The sequence below is a fragment of the Opisthocomus hoazin genome, chromosome 4 (genome assembly GCF_030867145.1).
Source record: "Opisthocomus hoazin isolate bOpiHoa1 chromosome 4, bOpiHoa1.hap1, whole genome shotgun sequence".
Classification (NCBI taxonomy): Eukaryota; Metazoa; Chordata; class Aves; order Opisthocomiformes; family Opisthocomidae; genus Opisthocomus; species Opisthocomus hoazin.
In genome coordinates this window covers 43,914,776-43,939,461 of record NC_134417.1, presented here as the reverse complement: position 1 = coordinate 43,939,461, position 24,686 = coordinate 43,914,776, and the positions used below count along the sequence as shown (strand labels likewise).

Sequence of the window (24,686 nt, the reverse complement as noted above, 5' to 3'; positions counted from 1 at the left end):
TAAAAGGATGTAAGTATTCTGTGATCTTTCAATGTAAACTTATGAGAACTGGATTAAGTGGAGGAAGATAACAAAAAATTATGATAATGTTGTAATCTTAGAAAGGTAGGCAACTCTACCTCATGAGAGGTATCTCTTGGGAAAAATAAAATTCCTATTATTTTCTATTGCAAAATCACACAGACTAACTCAGCAATTTGTTTGTTTTTTTTAAAAAAGGGAAAAAAAAAGCAGGATTGTACAGCTCCCTGTCACAGAAAAAACCAAAGCTCATTCAAATCTTGATGTCAGCTTGAATTAATTTATTTTAGACCCATGGCAATATCCCATGACACTGCAGGTTTCTTAATTTAAATTATTAGGCATAAAAGCAGCAGTCTTAATAAATCCCAACAGTAAGGACAATGGCAGAAACATTTTACTTTCTGCAGACTCTCAGAGGCAGTAACTGCTACATTTATTCTGAGGGCAGTGTTCAGATTGGAGATGAATCTGCAGAAGCATCTGGAGACAATTATTCAGCAAGAATTAAAAGCAGAACAGACCTGTGAGATTTGCATCTGAAAGGAGGAAGACTTTCTGCACTCGAGACAGCACTCTGCCAGTGCAGAGGCTCTGAAGATTTGGCACATGGATTTTGGCACCACAGAACATTTGAATTCATCTAGGAAGACGGTGGTGCACTAGTGAAAGCTAGTCATCTAAAATGAGGAAAGGAGAGGATTTTCTGCTTGTCTTATATCTATGTCAAATAGGGAAAAAAGCCAAGCAACCAATATGTTGCTGTTCTGATGGGATTAGGAAAAGTCACACCACAGAGAAGGAATAAAGCTATTTAGCACGTGGTTCTCCATCCCAACTCTCTTTAGATTTGCCAGAATCTTTGCTACCACAGGGAAAAGACATTTTTAGTTAGAAGAAACCTTTACAAAAGCATGGTAGGGCAGTTAGGCTTTCCAGCTTTGCTTAACAGAAACTTCCCACTACTGAGGTAATTCTAACTAACTACTGGAGTCCCAGTTAAAAGCATACTCTTAAGAGGTTAATTCTTTTCTACCAGATACTGGGGTTTTTTTCTTGCAAAACATAAATAACAGAACCTCAGAAGTTCCATCTATACTGCTTAAATAACAATTTCCCCAGCATGCAGAGCACCTCTGCTGAATGATCCAGATCTTGCAAATAAAGGGCATCACTCAGTTTGCTACATGCTGATTTTATTTTCCACAGGTTATAACAACAGAAGTTGCAACATGCAGGAGAAAACACTTTGGATGTAGGTTAACTCACTATGTTTATACAACCCCTGCTAAAAGGAAGCAACTTACAGAATCCCAATTCTCACTTCTATCAAGCTCTTATTCCTGCCCCTGGTCCCCCAGATCCACCTTCTTTGTAAACTCCATCTGCTGGTCCCCAGAGAAAAGACAAGAGGTGCTGCTGTTTGTGTTAGTACACCCATAGTCGACTCCATGAACAGGATTTGCGATGTTTCAAGAAATCCCATCACAATGAGCCAGGTTACTTGTGAAAAATCTCATTACAAGAAAATTTTTAGACTTTATTATACCAGCTGTCCAATTTCAACCAAATCAGCTAGCCTCAGACACAAATCTTAACCAGCCTGTTAACAGGATGTACAATAATCTCAATCTATGTGATAACTAGGAGAAGCACCATTTTAGGATTTTTGTCTCACTATTAAAAAAATTATTAAAGCCTCATGGCTTTATCTAGTATCTAAAGACAGCTACTACTACGGAGGTGTTTCCCTTCACTAAATGCAAGGCTTTATTTTTGTGACTTTTTTTTTCTTTTCTGATCAAGATTTCCCATCTGCTATGTTATCAACTAAGAGAATTTGCCAGAGAGCTCTCCTCAGATTTCACTTGACAAATCATTTTGACAGGAAAGGCTGCTTTTCCCACAGCTGTATCTCTCAGGTTCAAGTGCACTGCCTTGACCATAATAAAAACACATCACTGCAGTAACAGCAGTAACGACCAACTTTTAAATGTCTACTTTTTTTTTTTTTTATCTGATGGCAGAAATCCCAGCCATCGCACCAGTTCCCCATGTTATAGTGCACAGGGAAGCAAATTCTGAGCTATCTTGATGTTTTTCTGACTGTGGACCTACCTGTGGGGTTAGGACTTCCAGCAAAACAGAGTAACTTACGCTCTTTTGCCTTGGAAAGCCCTGCTTCAAACTCATACTCTGGCCAAGAACAGGCAGGCTGCAGAGCACACACGGACACACAGCAAGGCTAGCAGAGGAAAGTGGAGTTGGACTAGATGACCTTTTAAAGGTCCCTACCAATCCCAACTATTCTATGATTCTATGAAAAGTAGACTGGTGATACCCTACTTCCGATAGCTGTGACCAGACTCTGGACTGATTCTTATAGAGGATTCAGAAAGAGAAAAGCTTTAAAATGTCTCACCTAGTTAACTGGATGGCTTATCTCTTGTTCCTTATCAAGACATGGTAAGATTATCAGAGCCTGGAGCCTTCCAAAACCCTCATTTCCCATATGGAGTCTGTCCCATCCATGTTTTTTATTCAGACAGTCCAGGTCTGTATGACCTCAAGTGAAAAAAAAAAAAAAAAAATACAAAATTCACAGGAATACGCTTTATCAAGGTAGGGATTATGTCTCTCTCATATTGGAGCAAAAAAGGGAAAGGCAGGGTGACCTTCTCAACACCAGATGGGTGAGCAAATTATGAGTAGGAAGCAGAATACAGGTTCACCACCTATTTCCTCACTTGATGAATTCTATCACCTACAGAGTAACAAAAAAAAAAATACTCCCTCCATGTACTATAAAAAAATAACTACCTACCAGCCCTTATACATATCTGTTATATGAGGCAGAGAGAGACATGAAGGAAACACTCCTTTCCTCTGTAGCAGGATCCGTGTATTAATTTTCTATCTTTAAATATACACTAAAGCATAAAAACATTTTGATTTCAAGTTGTTCTACCCTTCATAAAACATCCAAAGACATTTGAAATGCACAGAATCAGCATCAGCAATCATCCAGGAAAATGGAAGTGTCCAAATAATTTTGGAAGTCACAATGATGCCTCTATAACTCAAATGAAAAGTGTGCAAATATGAGGCAGCTTGTGAGATTCAGCACAATTCAGAAGCCGTTGCCTGACTTTGCCAATGAGATTGCATACATTCACTTTCTATTTTATAAAGTAATTACGACAACTAACACTTTTCAGCTTAAGTAATGCCAGCATTGCAACTTTTTATGTGCCTTTTCAAAACAGGAGCAGTACATTTGAACTGAGAGAAGCAGAATCTTTGTTTGACAAGAGTTAACAAAGCCCATGTAAAGGCTAAACCACATACTGGAGGCACCCACTTATACGGAGTGAGAGAGTTCAGAAGTGGTGCTAATCTGTATTTGCATTCTGGTAGCACCCATCAGCTGTACGGAGATTTGAGCAGAATTTAGAGGTGGTCCTTCCCTGAGAAGCTCTACACTCAAACATAAAGGAATTGCCATCATCGTCTACTATAGTTCACCAGAAAGGAACTGGGGCATCCAAAGTTTAACACAGCTGCCCTTAGACAGAGATGATCTGAAGGAAAGCTGGGAGCTAAGTCAGAATTTCGAGGCAGTAATATAATACCCTCAGAATTTCGAGGCAGTAATATCCTCACATGACTCTCTAATATCAGTAACTGGTGCATCTGAGCAACTGCACCTGGGGGATGGACACTGCCAAACTCAGCGCAAGCCTGCAAGAGTTGACATATATGCTCATTTAACACAATGCTCAGCATCCCTTTGCAAGTCAGCAGATTTAAATAAAGCACTCAAAAGAGCCCGCAGGGCTGGAGTCTGGGCTATCTCAGATCAAAGAGGATTTCTGTCCTGAAATTCCTTCCTTAGCTTTTTTCACATCCAGAGTACTTAAGATGCTCTAATTGTAGTTAGTCCACGCTGATCACCTGACGTTTATTTAGCATCCATTAATCCTACTACCAAAAGTGAGCTGCCGCTAAAAACAAGTATCACAGAAGTTGTATCATTACAGAGAGCTCACCAAAGTGCACAGTTTTTAATTCACCCCTGTATTTTTCTCAGGCTCTTATCTGCAAAGAAAGAACATGAAAAAATCTTGAGTATTTAACTTTTAGGTATCTGCAGTCACCTAAATTGCCCTGAGTATACGGCCAAGGGAAGGCTCTGGGGGTCATACCACTGCCCACAGACACCTCATGGGAGGATTTAGGGAAGGAAGCACCAGACTCTCCTCAGAGGTGCCCAGAGAGCGACAGAGGCTGTGGATGCAAACGAGGACATGGGAAATCCTGACTAGATACACGGAAACACTTTTTCACCGTGAAGGTGGTGAAACACTGGGACAGAGGCCCTGAAAGGCTGCAGGATTTGCATCCTTGAAGACCATCAAAACCTGACTGGAAAAGTCCCTGAATTACCTGCTCCTCCTGGGCCTGCATGGAGAAGGAGACCGGGCTGGAGACCTCCAGGGGTCATTTCCAGCCTGAATTCTTCTGTGACCTTGCTGCCAGAGACCATGCTAAGCAGCACGCATACATGCAAGCGTAGCTGCGTCCCACACCTATCAGCAGCCTTCAAAAGCTGGTTCAGCTTCCAGCAGTGCTGCCTCTGCAAGCCCTGCAGAACCTGCTGTGAACCACTTGCTCTGGTTCTCCTTGAAGGGTGTCCGCTGCCCAGGGCAGCCCCAGCCGCTGCAGCCCCTGGGAGCAAGTGGCTCGTACAGCACCCTGACTCATGAGGAGGAATAAATCGTGTAAGTTTTCTGGCTGTCCTTGTTGTTTGTTTCTTTTTAAAAAAAAAAAAATAAAAAAATCTATTCATGCAACAGGCATATTGCAAAGTTGTAGTCATCTAGCAACAGAGCTGGAGATCTGGTTTGCCAAGACTCATTCTGTTAAGCACTGGAACACAGTAGTGTGCGGTGCATGCGAGGCAGGTATCTGTCAAACAATTTGCACAATATACTGGAAGTGTTGTTCAAGGTTCTGAACGCTACCCTCTAGCGTTACTAATCCTATATGGAGATATGTGCTCTTTAATTGCCAGTTGGGAATTATGATGATATGTTACATGACTAATTTTTCAAACTACAAACGTGCTATTCCCCCCACCCTCCTCCTTCTACTTTTCCTGTCAAACTCCTTTCGCTTTGTTTTGTTGCTGTTTCTCTTGGCAGAACCATCTTCTTTGGTAGCAAGTGGGAAACTTTTAAATACCGTATTTTCCACTTCCAATGTAATGCACAGAATGGACTTGGAGAACTCCACTTCCGTGGGTCTCAAAACCAACCCTCTCTACCCAAACTCTATGTAAGACTGCTTCGAAAGCCAGTGTTTCTCAAGTATATTCAATCTCTAATTATAATTTCCCTGATGAGAAAAATAACCACTATTGCCACTCTGTATTTAGGAAAAACAGAGACACTTATGAAGTATGTTTTCTGTGTGAGTGGTCTAGTTTCTATACTCAGAGAAACAGTTTCAGGGAGCAACGCTGATATAGACATGTTCTAAAATATTAACCTCAAATTCCCTTACATCCAACAGCTCTTTGATCCTAAAAGCAAAACACAAGAAGACATTTTGACACAGGTCACGGAGCCTAAGGCTGAAAGGCACCAGTTGCAATGTTGTTTGTTTTTTTTTTTAGCCATGTAACAGAATTACTTCCCCCCAGAAACGAATGGCTCAGGATTTCCAAAGCAAAGGAGACAGAGGCATTCAAAATGTAGTTCACAATGGGTGCTTCTTCACAGTACAACACTCTACAGTCCCCCGCCCCAGGACAATTTCCAAAAGCATTTTTGATCAGAAGTATGCATTGCCATCACAGACAGAGGTTTGGCTACTGATGAGTTTTCAGGATTGGGACAAGTCATCATAGATTTCTTCCTTGCCTCTTACAGGTATTAATTCACTTCTCGTCTTGCCAGAGATTGAAAGTGCTTTTGACATCTGCAACTGCCTGAGATACAGAGAACCCAAGAAGTCCCCTAGAAGTCCTAGGAGTCCCCCTGCAAACACATCAGGGAGGCAAAATGACAACTACCGTCCTTTACATGGATTTCCTCTATCGCACAAACATTCATTCAAGTTTCCATACTCCAGGCACTATTCTACAAGCCACTACATTGACCAGACAGGAAAAAACATGACTACAAAGCAAATCTGTCACCAGCAAATTGAAGACAATGCAAACCATGATGTCTCCATTACCCTACTAACCTCACATATACCCTCAGAGTGTGGCAGATGATTGAAAATAATATTTCTTAATTAAACAAACTCCTTCTTTCACTACTAATTACCTCTTGGGACCTCCATGAAAAGGGAAGGAAGGCGCTCTCAAGCTGAGGCTCGGAGAAGCACCCCTCAGTCTTCATATCAATGGACAGAAACAGAAATCAAACCTAAAAGAACTAGTGTGGACATCTGACTCCCACATATTGCCAAGAGACATCCTGCACCAAACTACAACAAGCTTTACAGCACACTAAATTTCAAACCAAAACGATCAGGGCAGGCAACGGCCACCTCATTACCTTACAAAGATTGCTTCCCCACAGTGAAAGTGTTCAGCTGAGGAAGCAAGACCACTTGGTCACGGAACACCCCCTGAACAACGGGAGTAACAAAACCACTTCAGAAAAGCATTAGCAACTCCCTATTGGCATCCAACAACTGAGAGACAAAAGTCAAACCATAAAACCACACCTTGCTCATTCCCAGAAGCAAACGGGAGTTTTAAACATTTGGGGGGGCTATGGGGAGAATAACTGACACATTTGGTATGATTCTGAGGAAAGGTTTCAACTTCAGCTCCCATGTTTCAGGCACCTGAACCGTGATATCTCACAGTCTCCTTTTCATAATTGCCATGTTGGGCCTCATCGTTTTCCAGTCAAAGAAGTATGTGCTTGTAAAAAACTTCCATTTTTAACAGAGTAGCTTTCTGATGAAAACATTTTATTAGCGTAATTCCCAAGTACACTACAAATCCAGTACTAATCTGAAAATGGACGGGAAGCTTTCTTTTGCTATGATCAAACCACACTTCCAAATAGTTCACAACTTCTGCAATCAAAGGTGTTCTGTTTTTAGGCTGCTTTTATTTAGGCACTATGGCAAACTTCAATCTTCATTTCTGAAGCTGTTTCTGCAAAAAAAAATACAACCACCTGAAACGGATGAAGACACAAACTCAAAAGACAGCTCTAGGTCACAGACGGTTTTCCCCCTACATTAACACGATTTTATTTGTGGATACAAAATAAATACAAGACTTGCCTATTAGCTCCTGAGCTAAAATGAACAAGATGTTTGCCAAGACAGCTACAGCAAAAGATACAGGTGTGATGTAGGACAGGAAAGCGCATGAAATATTCCAGTACAGGTAACTCTGGCAAGCCTTACCACTTATTTCATGATCCACAAGTACAAGGTCGCATTTTGAAAGCTGAAGGAGTGGAAGATGCAAGAAGAGTAATTAATTCTCCAGCCAGACTTCAGCAGCGCTTATCTGGAGTAAGACCACAAAAACCTAGGTGCAGAAAACACATGCTACTACAAAACAGCACAAGAAACACTTCATTCCACACACCAATTTAGAAAACCTTGTCTTTGGCAGAAAGACAGGGCAATTGCTTTTCTCATGTTCCTTTTCCCCCAGGCCACAGAAGCAGGATGAGTTACTGCCTGATAAAATATGTAAATGTATGATCTCATAGATTCTTACTGAAGGTACTAAGCAGAAAGTCCTTCACTATCTATTTCATGTGAGAAGTGGGTCTGACGAATAAGAGCATAGAGGGATTTATTTATTTATGCGGTTAAGCTTTTTAAAAATGACAGATTAAATTCTCACTTCAACTTCTTTGGTAACACAAGGACCTTTTAAGAGGGTACTATTCCTGATTGCAAAGTGCATTAGCTAGAGGAAAGACATTTCTTATTGCTGTTCACCGCCAGTGGCTACAAGTCCAGAGGATTTCCAATTTTATCACCAAGAAAAAAACCCTGTGATAACCACAGCATTTATAATGCTTCTAAGGGTACCCACACATAATTGGGCAGCTGTTCACAGCTAACAGGATAAATCTTTTGGAGGAAAAAAGCACTGAGGAGGCACAGAGGGTTTTTGATCCCTAGGAAGTAGGAGAAAAATAACACAATTTGCCACAAAAATATGAATTACTTGTGGACTGTGGAAATAGTCTTTATATACAGCTTACGGTGACAGACGGAGGGGCAGACAATACAGGCATAAATAGTCTTCCCTCCTTGTGAGGAGTGTATGGGAGCTAAAGATGTGTGGTGCTTAGGCGGGAGAAGATTCTTCCTTCACCGCACAGACCTCCCCTCTTGACGCCCAGCTCCTCAAATTCACAGCGGGCCCCACCAAACATTATGAACGCAGCACCTTCAAGGTCAGACTTCCCAATTAGAAAAAGCAAAGAGCACACACACGGTCTGTCCCTTTGGGGCTGGCAGAGTACAGGCCAGAAGCTGACTTCACTTTTGGAGGTGGCAATGTCAGCATAGACTGGAGCAAGTGACTGATCTCTGTACTTCGTCAAGGCTTGATGCTTGCACAATTACAGCAGAGGAAAACCTGAAGACTCAGCAAATGCTGAAACCAACACGTATCAAGCCAATTAGCAGTCTTTCATTACTGATAATTAAAAAAATGTTCAATGGTACATCTACGTGAAAGTGCACTCTGCTCTGTTTAAAGACTACCTTAAGAGTGTTAACCACAGCATGACTTTTTGCTTTATTACATTTTATGATGGGAAAAAAGTAATAGGGCACAATAAGACTTAACAATTGAAACGTGATTTTCCCTCTTAAAAAACAATTCAGCATAGTTGCCATTTAAGAGACCAGAGAAAGAAATTCTAATGCAATGATATACAAAGATACTCTGACTTGACCCAAAAATTGAATATCTGATCTAGTTGAGAAGTTGTGAAAAACGCTGCTTACATAAGTTCTTTCTATTCAAAATAAAAATCAGATTTAGTTTTAAAATTTTACTTTTTTCCAAGGGGACTTTCATGGGTATTAATTAAGTGTTGTTTAAAATAAAAAAGTTTAAGAGCTTTTTCAGATTAACATGTTTTTAAAAATCTTCCCAAACAACATTATGCTAAGAGGATTTTAGAAACCCAACCTAGAGGCGAAAAACATAAATTGGAAATCGGCTTCTGCTGGGCAAGTAAACATACAGTGGTCCTGAATATGAGGAGGAAAGGCTGATGCTCGCCAGAGCCGGGCGATGTCCCAGCACGTTCCAAGGCCAGCACATAGTTCAATGCTACCACATGAGCCTGGGTGGGATACAGTGGGGGCTGAAATGCCTGGGCAACAAACGTCTCCTTCTGAATGTTGCAGTTCAGACCGACTGAAAAGCTCCTGCTCTGCAGCACAGGGTCTTGCATTTCAGCTAATGTTAACACAGAACAGAGTTAAAATGCTTCCTTCCCTTCTCAGAAAACCAAAAAGAGCTAGCTTGTGACCTTCTGCAGGGGTTCAGAGAAACACCCCAAGGATCACCCAAAAGCAGGCAGTAGCACCAGCTGGAGATAAAAAGCGGATCAAGTATGGGGTAATCAGAGGGGGTTTATTAAATTCCAAAACTGCCTGGACATGTTGTTATGATCATCAATCCTAACAGTTGCCTCAGTTACTCATAAGTCTTCTGTCAGAGAGGTGTTGTCAGCAAGGCAAACCTCACCCCTCCCCATCAACCAGGAAAACTCCATCACAACACACAGGAATGATCACCCCGCTTACACTGTACAGGTCCAGGAACAACTTTCTGAACCTGCAAGCATGTAAAAACGTCAAATCACTGGCAAGGCAATATGAAAAGAAAGAATCACTTCCTTCTCCAGGAAAAAAGAGAGCAGATTAAACATCTGACATATTTTAAAAACAAGGACAGTAATATTACTGATATCAGGAATCAGTTGGAGTGGACTTACTTTAGGCAGAATTGCTGTATTAATAAAGGCATGCATAAATTTGACATTTTACTGAAAAATGAAGAGAGGTACAAGCACCATCAACTCAAACACCCATGAGTCAGAGTGACAGGCTAGTTTTTGACACAACATAACTTTTTTTTTCCTCATTCTTGGAGGAAAATCTCAGCTTGCAATACTTTACTACTTCACATATTTGTAAACTTGAGCGCTCTAATTAGATATTGCCATCTCTTGTTCTCCCTTGTTCAACCCCAACGAACCCTACATCGTCCCTGACTGTCACCAACCCCACGTAGTGGCTGTGATGGCCTGCAGCCCTCCAAGTCTGCTCCTGCAACAGTAGTCAGTCACAGGGTACAGAGCACGTAAGGTCCCAGTTACAGAACTGATGCAAGGGAAATTCTTCCCTAAACTCTGCTCGATCCTTAAGATTTCCTGTCTCAGATAGTGTAAGGGGTGGTGTTCTCACTTGCCACTTAAGTGCCCACACTTGAAGAATCCTGTGCATTTTTTATGAGCTTTCAATTTGTCACCTTCACTGCAAGTGCCTCAGCTTTCTTCAAAACTGAAAGACTAAATAAGTTCTATCTATAATTTCTACACTGATTATTATGTGGAAAAACTGTGTTATATCCTTTCATATTCCTCTCCTCCCAGTTCAGCAGCCCCAATAGTATTTTTGCGCACTATTTACATAATATTTATTCCTACTAGGGAAAATGTTTGATAACTTCTCTTACCATGACTTGCCAAAGGTAGGTGGGGCCAAACACAGGCAAGTATTTACATATTGACATTGAAAATAAAGCTCTGATATTCTATCCTCATTCATTCCCTACAAGAATCCAAGTCCTTACTCTTTCATGCTACTGCAACACACGAAGCAAAGGTTTTAACCATGCTGACTGCAGCAAAACTTCTATAATAACAGTACATTAATAACAGATAGCACTTTTCAGCCATAGCATTCGACTTTTCAACCACTGACCTCCAAGAGCTCAGCATCATTAAATCTATTCTGCACATGGGGAAACACGAGAGATGGAAACTTCCCCAAGGTCACCAGACAATCAGGTGAACAGCTAAAACTGGAATCCATCGCTCCTAAAACACTGATTACTCCTTCAGGCACTCAGCCACATGCTCACTTCCGATGCTACTTAAATCTAGAAAAGATCGCATAATTAGCACTTGTATTTAGCCATTTTAATAGACCTCTCTTTCCTACTCTCCTCTTCAATTCCATTTTTAGATACTTTTCTTACAGCTGAGCACAGCATTGCAGTCTGTCTAGCAGAATTGAAATTCTTCACTGTGCACACTTCAGAAACAATTAAGACAGATCAGAATAGCAAAAAACCCAGCAGAGATCAACCTGCCAAAGCAATCAGTTAGCACATTTCTCTCTCTCCTCCAGCTAGGGAACAACTGAATAAACCAAAGACTGTTCCTGGCTCTTGTGCAAAATCCGAGCTATTGCCCTTGCTCTTCCTGGGTATTGTAAGCAAAAGGATATGGTGTCTGTGATCCACTGTGAAGCTAAAGCATGGTAAGGAGAAGCAGATCAAGAGACAGGGTACAAAAACAGAGAGGTAGGGGTGGGAGGAGGAAGAAAATTGGAATAGAGCAGAAGGCATTTTTGGAAGGAATTGCATCAATTTCTATGAGCACTTACAGCTAAGAAAAATAATTTTCACTGCTATTTACCGAAAATTAGTAAATCCTTTAAGTACAATATGAATGGGATCATTCAGAGGACTTATAAAAAAGCAGAACAAGACACATATGGGTCCAGTGAAGACAACACACACATAGCAGAGCAAAAACCTTTATCTTTTCTGCTATGCCACACAGCAAGTGAATGTTCCTATACAATTCTATCTTGGAAGGAAAAACACATTTCCTGGCATTTACATGACAAAGTCACAGCTTCCAAGTTCTGTAGAAGTTCTCTCTAATGTCAGACAAGGATCTCAGATAGCAGAAATACGCAGCTCTCACAAAAGTGTACACCAAGCTCCAAGCTGAGGCTGAGGCAGACTACCTAAAAGATATTTCAGTTTACCAGATGTTTAGCCTGCTTGAAAGCAAACCAAGATTGCTAAGCAGCATTGTATCTTCATTAGCTTTCCACAACAAAGTCCTGAAACCAACCGTTTTGTTACAGCCAAATGCATCAACAAACAAACACAAGGTTCAGTTACTAACCAGGAGTACTTCTTCTCAAGCACCAATCCAAGCTTTTACCAAATTCTGGTGGGGTTTTTTTCCCCCTCTAGAGACTGTAAAGAGTTTTACACTAAAACTTGCATCAGCTCAGCACAAGATATCTATCCTTTGGCAGGCTAAAATCACATCTACCATCAACTTTACCATGTTTTGCACAAAAATAGGCTCTGTTCTGCTAACATGAAAGTATGAGCACGGGCCCTCCAAATAAAACCATCTGAAATATAAAGGTTTTATTTAGGACTGTTCCTGGGGCTGACAAAACTCCAGTCTATTTGAAGGGTGTTCTGTCTGCCCATTGAGCCTAGATTTTTGTTTTCTGTTGCAATTTTCATGTTGTCAGAAGCATTGCTCTGTTTTTACATTAGCGTTAATCCCAATACATGCTAGTCAGAGATGAATGTACTGGGCACTGAAGGTAGACTAGACCTCAACAAATTTTCCTCAAGTCTCACTGTAATGTACATTAAAAAAAAATCTAATGCATATCTGATTAATCTAATTCTAATTAATTTTCAAGTTCCAGTAAGACAATTACTTTTGCTACCGATGTGAATTGTTAGGGTCTAGTTAGAACCCTATTTTTCAACTGGGCACCACAATAAACTCAAAAGAAAATGTAAAGAACATTAAAAAATGACTCTGTATTGAGTGTCTGTGAAGATAAATTACATCCTTCTTTTTAAAGCCACAGTCAAATTGAGAGTATGAAAAAAAAACCCAAAGAAGTAAAAAAGAGCAGTTCTCTTAAACACTGAAATAGATCTGTGCTGCAGACCACCAGTGCGACAATTTTTGGGACACATTTTGAGCCACTCAGAAGACTACTTTGCACAAAGTCAGAGTGTAGGCAGCATGGCTGTGTTTTTCACTAGTTAACATCATTAAGGAGAAAAGGAGCAGTGCCTGGGTCTCTGCCTGTTAATAACTGACATTAGCAAAAGACCATCAACAACAAAGCAGCTCTTACGAAGCAGAACAAAGAGTTCCTGCAGACCAGGTGATGCCCCCTTATTCACAGCCTGGCTCAAAGGAGCTAAGCGAGAGGCCACTAGGTGATGAACTCTCACCACCTGAGCGAGGGTTTTGAGAATAAGTGAGAGAATCACACAGCAGATGGATGTGAAGGCATGAAAGGATTAGGTGTCCACGCTCCCACTCACAACAGAGACAGATACCTTTTGATCTGCAGATGGTGAGACCAGAAGAAGGGAACCAGGAATGCAGGGGGACAGTCATGAAAAGCTGAGATAGACAGCCAGATGTTTGTGTGTGTTATTTCGGATGGGACTCTATCTACTCTTCCTACAGTCCAGAAGCAAAATATACGATTGGTTCAGAAAACCTGCAAAAATATGCAATTTAATGGCTTGCACTAATTTTTTTTTTTAGTACAAGTGTTAAACTGGAAAGCAGAGTATCACTAGCAGGGTGTTCTGGGAGATGGCTCCTTGGGGACTGGAAAGGTGGTCTCAGACAAATGGAAAGCATGCCCTATTTCTAATAAACGAGCCAATAAGCCCACTGCCCGGCACCAAAAGTGTTAATCCAGAGGGCAAAGAAACTGTGCCTGGAATCTGCTTGGTCAAGAGGACTTAAGAGGTACAGACCTCAGCAAGTTGCCTAAACACACTGTCTGATGGGTGTCTAACAAGGAGACATTGTAGCAAGCTTTGGAAGAACCAGAAATGCCCTACACACAAATTGAAAACTTGAAATTGGTAACACACAACTTTATTATAACATACTTAAAAATTAAGAAGATACATACGTGAGAGGAAAAAACCCCTAGAACATTAATAATGTCATCCAGAGACAAACCTAAAACAAAATGTATTAGGAGAATGTGTGCTAAATGTGGAAAAATAGGAAACTGAAGGTAGGTTCTCTAGTTTCTCACAAGACCTATATAGACATTGATGTGAAGACATTTCTGAGCACTGAGATTCTATACTGAGCTGAAATTTTAAAAGATGCATTGTAACAGGAGATGTGCTTTAAAGGAGTCTAAACACCAAATTTTTCACTGGCTTATTGATGAGTTTCCTGCTTTTCGAAGAAGCAGAGACTCACTTTCTGGCCCAATTTTCTAAAAATGTTCTATGTTTCAATGCTGACCTGCATATTTACTCTCTGCTAAATATTAATGTATATATCTGCCCTGGAAGATGAAAATCAACTTCCACAGAACAGGTATCGGCAACTAGGGTCACATCTTGAGAGACTAACTCCACAGGTTAGATTTTCTTCAGTGCCAAGATCACCTCGGTGCAGGAACCTACCAGGAGACCATTCACAACCCGCAAAAGTTGACGTCAATCTTTTGGAGGAAGATAATCGGAAATAAGACAGTCTAAAGAAAAGGGTACAACTCCCAGAAGGGTTTTAAATCTGAACTCAAGGGATGTTTACACATTTTACTGCTTTCTAAAAATCTTTTAACCATCCCCAAGACATTGGTTCTGATTCCCACATCATACAGGAACTTTTCAGAATTTTCACGTGGAGATGAACAAAATGTATCTTCCAAGTAATTCACCTAAAGTCTCAAGCTCTAATGTATAAGGTGAACCATCTTTACAAAAACAAATTATGCTAAGAATGCTTTATAGCCTTTTGTACAGCAAGAAATTGCTTCTGATGTCAGAGAACTGGTTGACATATTCTAAATGCATACTAGAAATAAAACTCAGGACTATTCGAGCACTGCTCTAGAGCAGAGCTGAGAGAGCACAATCATCACAGGAAGTCTGAACTATATATATTTGTACTTTTCCAGTTTGTATAAGCTCTTTCTGCACAGAAGACAATTACAACGTTAACTCTTGTAGAATTAAGCAAAAACATACAGGGAAGGGGAGGAAAAAAAAGGAGAACAACCTGAAAATGCAGTCCTCTGAAATATTTCTAGCTCACTATGCATCGTGCAGTAAGATCTGAAGACAAGTAGCAGATGAACTGAGAACCACCTCTAGTACTTGTGATATTTTCTTAAAGGAAAAAATAAGACACAGGAAGAGAAGCCGGGGAGGGGCAGGAGAGCACAGTCCATGCTCCACCTGAGCAAGTCACTGAGAAAGCAACAGGAACTCACAGACTGTGGTGTTTCCCCCTGTCTTTTTCCCCTGGAAAAAATACTGACTGATAGTTAAAAAAACACACCATCACCCAAAACAAAAAAACAGTTCCACCAAACCAAAACACCACAGCAGCCCCTGAGAAATGCCAGCCCCTGCTTCCCCTACACCGATTTTTAAGTTGCATAGTGCAATCAATAAACCAGATCATAACATGATGAGCAGCAGTGTTAGTTAATTTCTTCACTGAAAAATATCTCAAGCTATGTCTCAGGTCTCATAAATAAAGAAAATGTCTATAACTGAATTACAGGTGGGTGACTCTGAGGGCTGCACAGGATTGTGGGAAAAGCACTGATTTCAAAGGTCAGAAATAGCATATCTTATAATATAGTCACAGATTTTTCTTCTGAAATTAAATTCTTCTGAGACTTCTTTTGTGGAGTCAGCAAAAACTATTTTAAGTGCAGTTCATCAGCATCCACAAACCTGGCTGCCGGTTCTGCTGCCGGTGTGGGTGAACTCAGGAGAAGTGGAAGAAAGAGGCCTAATATGAAACGGTTGAATGGCTAAAGTAGAAACAAGCACTGGCTCCGCTGCAATCTGTATTGCTGGAAAAGATACTCCTGTCACTATTCTGCCTTCTCACTGAGGGAAATGGTGCGTGTGTAGGTTTTCCATGGCAAAAGGCAGAGAAGGAGCAGGTACCTTGGAGAATACAACCTCCTTCAGGTTCAAAGGCTGGCATTTGGAAACATGGCATTATTTATCTAGGTTCCCTATGATTTTAAGGCCCTATGTCAAAGGGCACACACTTCATTCACAGACACTATGTCAATGCTTAAATTTCAAGTCGGTGTTGATGGGAACCAAAAGGGAGTCTTTGTTGAGCACAGGAATATCACAGAGCACTGGAAAAGGACTTGACTCTCATCTTCATCCTGTGCTGTCCACTACAGGGAAAGATGAAGCATAAACAGCCATCTTTGTCACATTTGCTCAGCTGCTTTAGTCACCAGTGTTCCAAATTAAACTATGAGGAACTGAGTTATTTCATTCACCTTTCTTGTCTGAGTAAAAAGGCTTTAATCAGCGCTACACCACCACAGCTAAGGCTGCTTTTGGAACCTGGCCTGCAATGCAGACAAGAAGGACTATCACAGACACCATCCAGGGAATGACCCCTTTGCTCCTGTTACGTGTTTGCTTGAATTTGCTTTGTTTTTCTGGTGCTATCTTTAAATGTTGTGGTCTGTTAGCCTTAAAATGATGAGATAGTAAATCTCTAATACCGTCTGCAAATAGAAGCCTGGCAGCATATTCTTAACAGGTGTTAAGAATTCTAACAGGTTGCACTGATATTTTCTCTGGTTATTTGCCAACATAAGCCCAAAGCATCCCTTCCAATAAGATGGCATTTAGAAAAGCACTCCAAAACACAGTCACAGCTGGATGATCTATTCACCAATATTCTTCCTTCCACTCCCCACTCATCAGTGGGATTTGCTGCAAAATGATTAACTGCCTTACCACCATCTGCGCTCAGGTTCCATTAGCAACCCAGGCATTTCAGGAGATCCCAGCCCTGCTCAAGCTAAGTCCAATTACTGCTTGCTGAGTCCAGCTAAGCAAGCCTGGAAAATGGAACGGGTAACCAAACACGCTCGGAACAAAATAACCTCTACAAAAAACAGACACGTCACACCTCAGAAACCAATCAAGCCCTATATAAACAGGTACTTCATGTCCCTATGCTGCCAATGTTAACTACTGACAAATACAAGGAAAAGCTCAGGTCAGGCCACAGCTGCCTTACACAGGTTGCCAAACAATAGGCCTTTACCTTGCTTGCTGGCAGACGCTGCAAATCCAAGCCTTCTCCTTCTTCTGGTAAGAACTGCAGCTCTTGCAGATGTTGTACTTGCAGTCTTGGCATTGTCGCCTGCTGTTAATAAGAAAGGTGAAAGGGGAACAGCAGCGAATACAGCAGTGCTCGTTGAACTTCTGCTGCTTGGAAAGGATGCTGCACTTGTTACCCTCTTCATCCAACTTCTGCTTCATTTCACTGGAACAAAACACAACAGAACAAAAATATAGACAAAACTGCAATGGGAAATCACCCCTTTGCCTTTCTCCTCTTTCCACATCTTTGTGTTATACTCTTCAAGTAACTTTTGCAGGTGTGAAATCAATGTCAGAAATGCATATTCTACATCCAGAATTAGGAAGCAAAAAGTCCTATATTCCCTGGAGTCACCCATGGCTGATCCATTTAAACTCTGAGTCATGAGCGAGGGCAACCAACCTGCCTTCACTCAGCTTCAGCGAGACAACCCTCAGGAGGACCAGGCTGCTGCTCCAGGTACTCCAACTGTGTGAAGCCATAGCATCATTTGAGAATTCAGGGCTGCTTTCAGAACAGGCTACAAATCAGAACTCAGGTCTATGAAAGTCAGAAGGCTTGGTGCACAGTAATAAAAAAATCCTACTGACCAACAGTTCTGAAAACAAAAGTGCTAAGTTTGCTTTGTTCTGAGCCATTGGGTCATATTATCCATAATATGTCCAATTTGTCAAGGAAGGTTAATCACATTCTTAACTCCAAAGAGATTTGGGTGTTTTGCTAATTAGGACCAATACTAAGGCAACTGCCAACTGTTTGTGAAAGTGTTTGCAGACTCCCTAAAATTTTCCATACTCCAGCAGAAAAGCTCATTTATTTAAAAAAAAAAAAAATTGTATGTGTGTGGTATTCAGTAATTTGTTATCTCCCATTTTACAGTGCTTTCGATATTTTACAAAATAGGCAATATATTCCACAATAAGAGTAATAAAAAACATCCAGAAGGAACAATTGTGTAAGTAGACAAGTCTGCAAACTCATCACACAGTTTCTGGCATGTACAACTAGAATATAAATGAATAGGAAAAAAAAAAAAAAGATTTTTGACAAACATGCTAAATAAAAGCTTATAGAACAGTGTGCACGTACATATATTCATTCTTTCTATTTCGCAGAATTAGTGGTGGCTACCTTACTATTTCCAACTGCTGATAAGAACCACTTACAAGACCAGAGTTACACAAAAGTCTAAACAAAATTTAAAGGTACCACAAGAGACAGCTGCAAGAAGAGAGAGTTGTGACATGCTGACCTGCACTAAAATTAATGCTTAAATATCTTGCGACAGGAAAAAAAGATTACACTTATTTCATATTTATTCAGGAACTCAACGAAGATCATCCACAAGCATTATTTTGAGCCAAACCTGGAATGTTAAAGACTCGCTTTACTGGGCTATACATCATCTTATTTGCCATTTCTGCCTCAGATTCATAAGTCAAAATAAAAACAGCCTATTTGATGAAAGTCTGACAGGTCAATTCTAAACCTCAATTCTAAAAGGCAATTAAGGCAGTGATTGAAAGCATATAATTTTTTAACTTGCACATGCATCATATTTAACCATACTCCTGATATACCCCTTTCATAAGTTTAAAACTTCAGAACAATGTATGTTTCCGCTGTTTGTTCTCTGTACAAAGGTTTGGCTATCTTAGACCAGCTGCTCAAAGGCAAGTAAACACTCCTTGGAGTTTCAAGTAAATAATCCTTCTTTATGATTCTTGTCCAGATGGGAAAACTTACTTGTTTTTTCACATTTTTACAGAACGTTAAAAGTGAAACAGGTAAGAGAATATCATGTAAGAGAGGAAACGTCTGAATTATGCAAGTAAACTGGCTTCCTCATGTAAACTGACAGAACTATCCCACAGATTAAATGGTATGGTTAGACTAGTTTGTCTTATCTCCATTACTTTCTCCTACCATGGTACTACACGGACAATCTTTCTAAGGGATCAGGAGAGGAAGCAAACTATTCCCCATGTCACTCCTCCATCCACAGCACGCAACCTGCTCTGCAGCAACGGAGCCAGAGCAATGCTGCTGCACAGAAAGGCAGGCCGGACCCTCAGGTCACAGGAGAGAAGCCAGTGAAGGTGAGGACTACACAATACAAGGAGGATTTCGGGCACAGAGAAGTGTCAGCAGCCCAAGATGCTGCAATCCTCGCTTCAGGCTGGAGACAGAGCAGATGCTGGCCTCCCCGTAAGATGAGAAGAGCTAAGGAGACGAGGTCAGGAGGAGCAGTGAAAGAAGAGATTTTTGTCCTCATGCAGCTCTATTATCTCCCTAAATTAGCAACATTGATATTTGGTAGTATCAGCCTGCACACTCAACACTGGCATGCTCAACGGCATTTTGAACCCTCATTAGGGCTCCCATGCATGATACCAAGATAAACCACAGAAACAAAGCCACCTATTAAAGCCCTACAATAATGCTCGCGCAATATAAAAATAGGCAGCTTCATTCACAACAGAGATAATAAAGCCTGACAGCTAGAAAAATCTGAGCACACAATGAAGTCTTTTCATCAGTACAGGCATTAATTACATCTCTCTCCCCTATCTGGCTGCCGACATTCATCACAGTGCTAGAACCTTAATATCATTAAGGCATCTGCCTCACTTTTAAATAGGACTAAAAATGGCCAACGGATTCAAAAAGTCAATAGGATAGGGCTGGGCAGGCTGGCAGAGAGAGAGCATGACCGAAAAAGCCTCAATTCCACAGGAAACCAGGCAGAACAGAAAAGAAAGCAATAAACATCCTTCTGACGGCTGTAACAAATTAAGGCACTGATGTCCTACCTGCTAAAGGCTACTCTAGTTTCTGCCAGGAGTCAAATGGCAAAAGGGACTGGCAACAGGACTTGTCAGTTGAAGCCAAAAGGCTGCTCTTCACACTTTTTCCTTGGAAGAAAAACCTGGCTTTCATTATGAAGGTGAAGTGCTGCACAACACCAGTAGGCAACTCAGTCTGCCTGGTCTGAGGGAAATCATAGTCAAAGAGAAAAGTAGGCTCTGGTTTACTCCCAGCAATACTGAGATAACCTCATTTGCACATGACTTTAGCTGGATTATTATTGTGAGCAGGATGATTAATGTGAGCTCCAATTTTAATACACTGAGAAAGTTCATAGTGCTGGAATCCAGAAGGTGCAAGCTGAAGTTCAAGGCATCCCAAGTTTGAAAGTCTCAGACTTCACCTTTAGCATGTTCAAATGGCTTTGTGCGAGAAGATTATAACAGTGGTCTAAGCAAAGGGGAGCAGTCAACAACACGTATCATCTCATGCAGTGAACCTCGATTCCAAAAGGATGGCAGCCACCTGTGCAAAAGCTGACTTTTTCTAGGAGGCAGGTCAAACCACACAGCCATCACAAGCATTCCCCCTTCCTCCCCATGCACCACCATTTCCTTCAACAAGACACAGATGAGGGGGATGGGACACAGAAAAGACAGAGAATGTGTGTGCACTCATGTGCGCTTACTTCCCCCAGCATCATTTCGCCAAGAAGGGAACATAATGTGTTTATAGGTGTGTGTATATGTGTGCAAATAAAACAAGTGACAAAAAAAGACTGCACAAAAAAATTCCCTTTTAGGGAAAGGACACAAGAGTGGGAACCACAAATGGCAGAATTTATTCACATCACTTCAGTGACAACTGACGGTGCTCAGCTATTACGGCTATGTGTAACATAGTAATAAGGATCTGTGGAGAACTCCTGCTGTTTGAATGAATCTAAGATTGGATTTCATTTTCTTTTTCCAGTGGCTGCATTTCACCAATTGCCTATAAATACAAAAGAAGCAAAGGCTCCTCAACAGATAGGCAAAGTATCTGTCACCGCGACTAATTCTGTCAAAGAACATTTTATTGAACTATAAGTTCCAAAATATACAGATGCATACTTAGATTTTTTCAGAGGATTGTATTAATCAAACTGCAACAGTTTGCATCATAAATACGTGCCACGTGGAACACATGAAAATAAATCTGGGTTATAACACACTTTTTTCCCCTCACTCTTCTTTCTCATCTGCCCTCTTATCTCCGTTAGAGACCACTCTGCAGCGAGGTAGGGTGTTCTGAGGTAAAATACTTCACCAGTATTGGGGACAAGCACTTCTGATGCAGGTGCAGGACCTTCTGGTTAAATCCTGTGTTTCACTGATCCATTGAGAAGGGCCAAAAGGTGTGCTTCCATGTTGTGCATTCCCATCAACCACAAGTGATGATAAGCTAAAAAGTTTTCCCCCTTTTTCACTATTATATCCATACTGAACCACTGACCATTACTATCTGAGCCTACACGACCAGTCAGTTTTCATTCACTTTATAGTTTCACCTATATATGCCACAGCCCTGCAATGTGACTACAAAATGGTAAACTTCAATTATTTACATTAGCATTTTGTGACACCTTCCTCTTAGATTACAAACATGCGATACTTTATGTTGTACTACCCTATCAAACATCCTAACCACCTAGCAGAACATCGTTATAGTTTTACCACCTTCTTACATGCCTTCCCTGATTTTTTTCCTTCCCACATTTGATAGTGATTTATAGTTATATAAACATTTGTTACATTCCCCTCAATAAATGTCATTTTGCTCTCCCTGAAGCATACTTCTCACTGCCTGTCTGGTATCTTTCTATAGCTACTATGTCAATGTTTCTTGCCTCTTTTTTAGCAAATTATAGTAGAATTTTACTTTATTTTTCTATATCCTTCCCAAATAATTTGCAGAAATATCAAGAAGTCTATAGATTGCACTGAATCAACAGCATTGATAACTACTTACCAGAAATACTTTATTTGACCTGATAAAGTTCACAGCCTAACAGCTTTCTATTCCCTGCCACCTATTAAGGGCTATCCTACATATCAGCAGCCAAAGTATGGTTCTGCAAGTCTTTCTACTGTGTTATTTCTGTATCAGTCAGTCTCTATTTATGACTTTGCAGCTCAGAATAGTGCATTTTGTCACTTCTTTAATCCCATCTTTTTTTCTCCTTGTTGAACCAAGTGAAAAAAAAATAGTTTAAGAGAAATAATTCTCAGGTGCATCTATTCTTGAAGGGATGAAAACTAAATTCCTGGTCATACTGACCAACTTCCTCTAAGTATTTCATTGTGTGTTCATGACCAGTAAAGGAAAGCAAACTATTCATCAAATGCTGGTACACGTGTAGCATTTACCTGCACTCCCCCCTCCCATTCACACTCTGTTCCCCTCCCCACGCATCTCTCATTGGAGAATTTCACATTTCTCCTATCAGGTCCTGACTTTCAGTACAAGGTCATCAGAAGTTAATGACCTTTTTTATCCCTTTTGGTCACACCTGAAGAATGACAAATACAGACAAGCATTTGTAAGAATAAGTATTAGTCAATTCAAACAGACCAAAAATATTTAGTGAAAATATTTTCCATCATACTTCAGTGCAATACATTCTTTGCATCACTGGTGGCATCTGTGAGTCTACCTTTCTTAGAATCCAATTTTATGCCGTATCAGTTTGAAAGAAACTCCTTTCAGCATAGAAACACTCCTGCTACATTAAACAGTTCTTCTCCAGCACTCCTTTCACAGTGCCATCTGGCTTGACCTTATAAAACACAATTCATAGCCTGGCTAATGTACAGCAGGAGAGTAACTCAGACATCTGAGTTGCTCTCTCTGAAAATCTCGGAAGTATTCACTATTAGTCATTTTTCACTGTTCCTGGCTGGACTTCCAGCAGCACAGACCTACAAAGGTTTGCACTAGAATCAGTGTTGTTACTTGACCCTTCCCCACAGAACATGGAGCAGAATAAACAAGAGCAGGAGGCAGAATAAACAGCAGAGCTTGCTAAGGAAGCAGGTTTCACAGCCTGACAAGTCATAGCATCAGAGGACTGTGTGAGCGTTGTTGGAAAACCAGCACAAAGATGTTCATCTCACTTTGCATGAGGACGAGATGAGCAATGCTGCATACACAAGGGCCTTCTGCCTGATGTACCTGGCTTTGAAACTTGCCTGTCCTGACCGTTGCCTTCCCAGAAGAGTTGCTGCTGCTCCAGAACCCAGGTGGGACAGGAACACTGGGAAAGCCACATCCTCCACAAGCATCGGAGATGCAACACAGACAAATCTGCACCATGTTCTCCCAAACCAACGCCCACCGAGGATTTTGCCACTGCCTGCGACAACCGCGGGAGAGTTCATGTGCCACAAGAAGAAAGCAAAAGGCATTACCAAATGCTCTAGGCCATCTTGGTAACAGGGGGTTGTTCCAGGTGAAAATCCTACACAATCCTAGGAAGCACATCAGGCTTATACTGTCTAAGGTGACAAAAAAGAAAAGGGAAAGCCTCAAAGCAAGAGGTTCCCATTAACTTGGTCTCAGAGTGAATTCCTTGCCAACTGCCCCACTTAAGTGTGTATTTTCAACAGGTCTGCATGTCCATAGCTCCTGAAGCCCATTTGCTTAGTCCAGCTCCTCTTCACGCTGCCCATGCTCCTAACACATAGTAAATACTGTTCTTGGACATTCCACATAGACTTTGAAATTCAAGTAGTTTAAAAATTGTAAGCCCTGCAATTCCAAACAATCAACATAATGTGTCAAGAAATAGAAGCTTGATATTTTTAGTAAATTTAAGCCTATAAACAATGATTTCCTTAAGTATAGAAATGGTCTGCAATATCCATGCAGGTTTTGTTTGCTTGTTTTAAAGACAAAGACTTATAAGCTTAAAATTACCACATATCTCTATTGCACACAAGAAAGTATTTTGGCAGACAAAAGAATCTGTTTTCACAGAATGTGTTTTATATTTAAAATTATGTGTTACCCTGGCATATTTCATATCAACAATATTAACACGTTCTGGAAGCAGTACCATAGCCCTTACTACAAACCAGACAAATCTCTGCAAAGGGGCAGGAAAATATCAACAGCACCTCCACCTCCCCAGTCAAACACGCATACTCTGAGGTAGTCCTTTAAAAGGTATTGACACATGCTATTGCTATAGTAACACCAGTATTTAACAAAGACACAATCTTTATTTAATAGTGTTACAATACTTCCAATGTCTCACAGCTAACGTTCTTAACTTAATCCAGAAGCTTTTTATTATGGGAATGTTTCTTCAAATTTAATAGCATACTGATATTTTAACATACAAAGGAATACACAGTAATGGAATGAAAGGAAATCAGTAAGCAACCACAAAAACATACAAAAAGTTAATAATTTGGAATTTATTTAGAAAATAATGGTCTTTATTTTGTAGCTGTGACTATGAGTGCAGCTATTTAGCTTCACTCTGCGTATGTGTGTGAGCATGCATGTGTACACATATAGACAGACCGTATTATTCAATATCCTTGCAAGTGAAGGCTGGGAATCTCACCCATCTATACCCCCATACCC

General features: G+C 40.7%; 1 protein-coding gene across 3 annotated transcripts in view; it reads right to left on the bottom strand.

Annotated features, from left to right (window-relative positions):
• MYRIP (myosin VIIA and Rab interacting protein) overlaps nucleotides 1-24,686 on the bottom strand; it is a 232,531-nt gene that overhangs the window by 105,712 nt on the left and 102,133 nt on the right. For all 3 annotated transcript variants that reach the window (XM_075418805.1, XM_075418806.1, XM_075418804.1), the window contains exon 3: nucleotides 17,187-17,408. In XM_075418805.1, the coding sequence (XP_075274920.1) occupies nucleotides 17,187-17,408 (222 nt within the window). The remainder of the gene's footprint in view (nucleotides 1-17,186; nucleotides 17,409-24,686) is intronic.